Source organism: Penaeus monodon, chromosome 22 (assembly GCF_015228065.2).
Source record: "Penaeus monodon isolate SGIC_2016 chromosome 22, NSTDA_Pmon_1, whole genome shotgun sequence".
NCBI lineage: Eukaryota > Metazoa > Arthropoda > Malacostraca > Decapoda > Penaeidae > Penaeus > Penaeus monodon.
The window spans coordinates 20,035,546-20,036,961 of NC_051407.1; the positions used below are offsets into that span (position 1 = coordinate 20,035,546).

General features: G+C 42.2%; 1 protein-coding gene across 1 annotated transcript in view; it reads left to right on the plus strand.

Moving 5' to 3' along the window:
• The window catches only part of LOC119586980, a gene marked incomplete in the record, with an annotated part of 81,895 nt that overhangs the window by 49,560 nt on the left and 30,919 nt on the right, over positions 1-1,416 (plus strand). Inside the window, 3 exon segments of the mRNA XM_037935722.1 lie at positions 17-231; positions 807-948; positions 1,146-1,343. Of these exon segments, the coding sequence (XP_037791650.1) occupies positions 17-231; positions 807-948; positions 1,146-1,343 (555 nt within the window).

A 1,416-nucleotide genomic window follows, 5' to 3' on the forward strand; every position in this document is an offset into this window, starting at 1 on the left:
CAGCCTCCCGCCGCAGATGCGCAAGAAGGGCAGCGAGCTGAACCTGACGGGGACCCTGGACTGGAAGCGCGGCTCGTCCGACCCCCAGAAGGTCGTGCTCCACTCGGGCTTCGTGTTCTCCGACAACGCCATGGACGGGAAGGTCACCCTGGACCTCCCCATGGTCAGCGGATGGAACAAGAACCAAGCGGATATCCATTACGAAACGCGCGAAGGACGACACTGGTTCACGTGAGTTTATTTTTTGGGGGAGAAACATTTTTTTTTTGTTTGTTTGCACGAAACGTTGAGTCATGAAACAGTTTGGAAAAGTTCATTGATGTAGGAAATGGTTTGTAGAGTCATGAAACGATTCAGCGAGTCATGAAGTAGTTCGTTGAGTCATGAGATATGATTTGTTTTAATTATAATCTTTTGCTGATGTGGGGTTATATTCATTTATATGCTGTGATTTACATTATTACACATATTAATTAAACACTGAGATGCTAATACAAGAGTACGGTTTATAGTTATTATACGTCTTTATGATAAAACTCACATTTTATTAATGCCGAAACATCTGTATCACGATATGTAATGAGATCTGTAGGTTATTGCATTTTATTTTTCTCGCATAATGTAATTCTTTTTTTTACAAATTGCAATGGAGATATGATTCTAGTTTGATTATGCGAAAGATGTTGTTATAGTTCTTTTTGTATTAAACCTTTTTTATGGGATGAAACTGATTTTTAAAAATCATACAGAATATTAAATACAATTTTTTTTCTCTCTGTATATAACACTGTATTCCTCCAACGCAGCGTGAACATGGAAACCGGTCCAGAAGTGACCAATATCAAGGGTAACATGTTGGCTAACGGGTTCCCGGCTGGAGATGGGGAGATCACCGTTGCGTCATCTCTCAAGTGGGACAAGCAGCCACTGACGCTCAACTTTAAGCAAGTAAGTGGGGCGAACTTTGAGCTTTAGCAATACGAAGGGACAAATCTTAAGACGAAATTGATATTTTAGGTATTATATCTTATTTACTACGGCGATAAAGAAGATAAATAAAAATCTAACATGAATACTTAATATGAAGGAATATTCAGCAATAACCACAGAGTACATAAATGATAATGCAAGCACATCTTCTACAGGAACTGACAGAGGGTGGTTACGAGGGCGATTACCATCTGGAGTGGCCCTACAAGCACAACTCGACGACGCCCTGGGAGCGCCGCCCCGTCCACGCCTCTCTCAAGCACAACTTCTTAGAGTCTGGGCACCGCGGGGCACTCCAAGTCACAGGGTCCTTCACGATGGACAAGCCTGTGCAGATCAGCTATGAGTTCAAGGTGTGGGATACAAGACTTTTTGGATCATTTGCTGTGTCTCTTGGATCGATGTGTTCACTCTAAGCTGTTCACC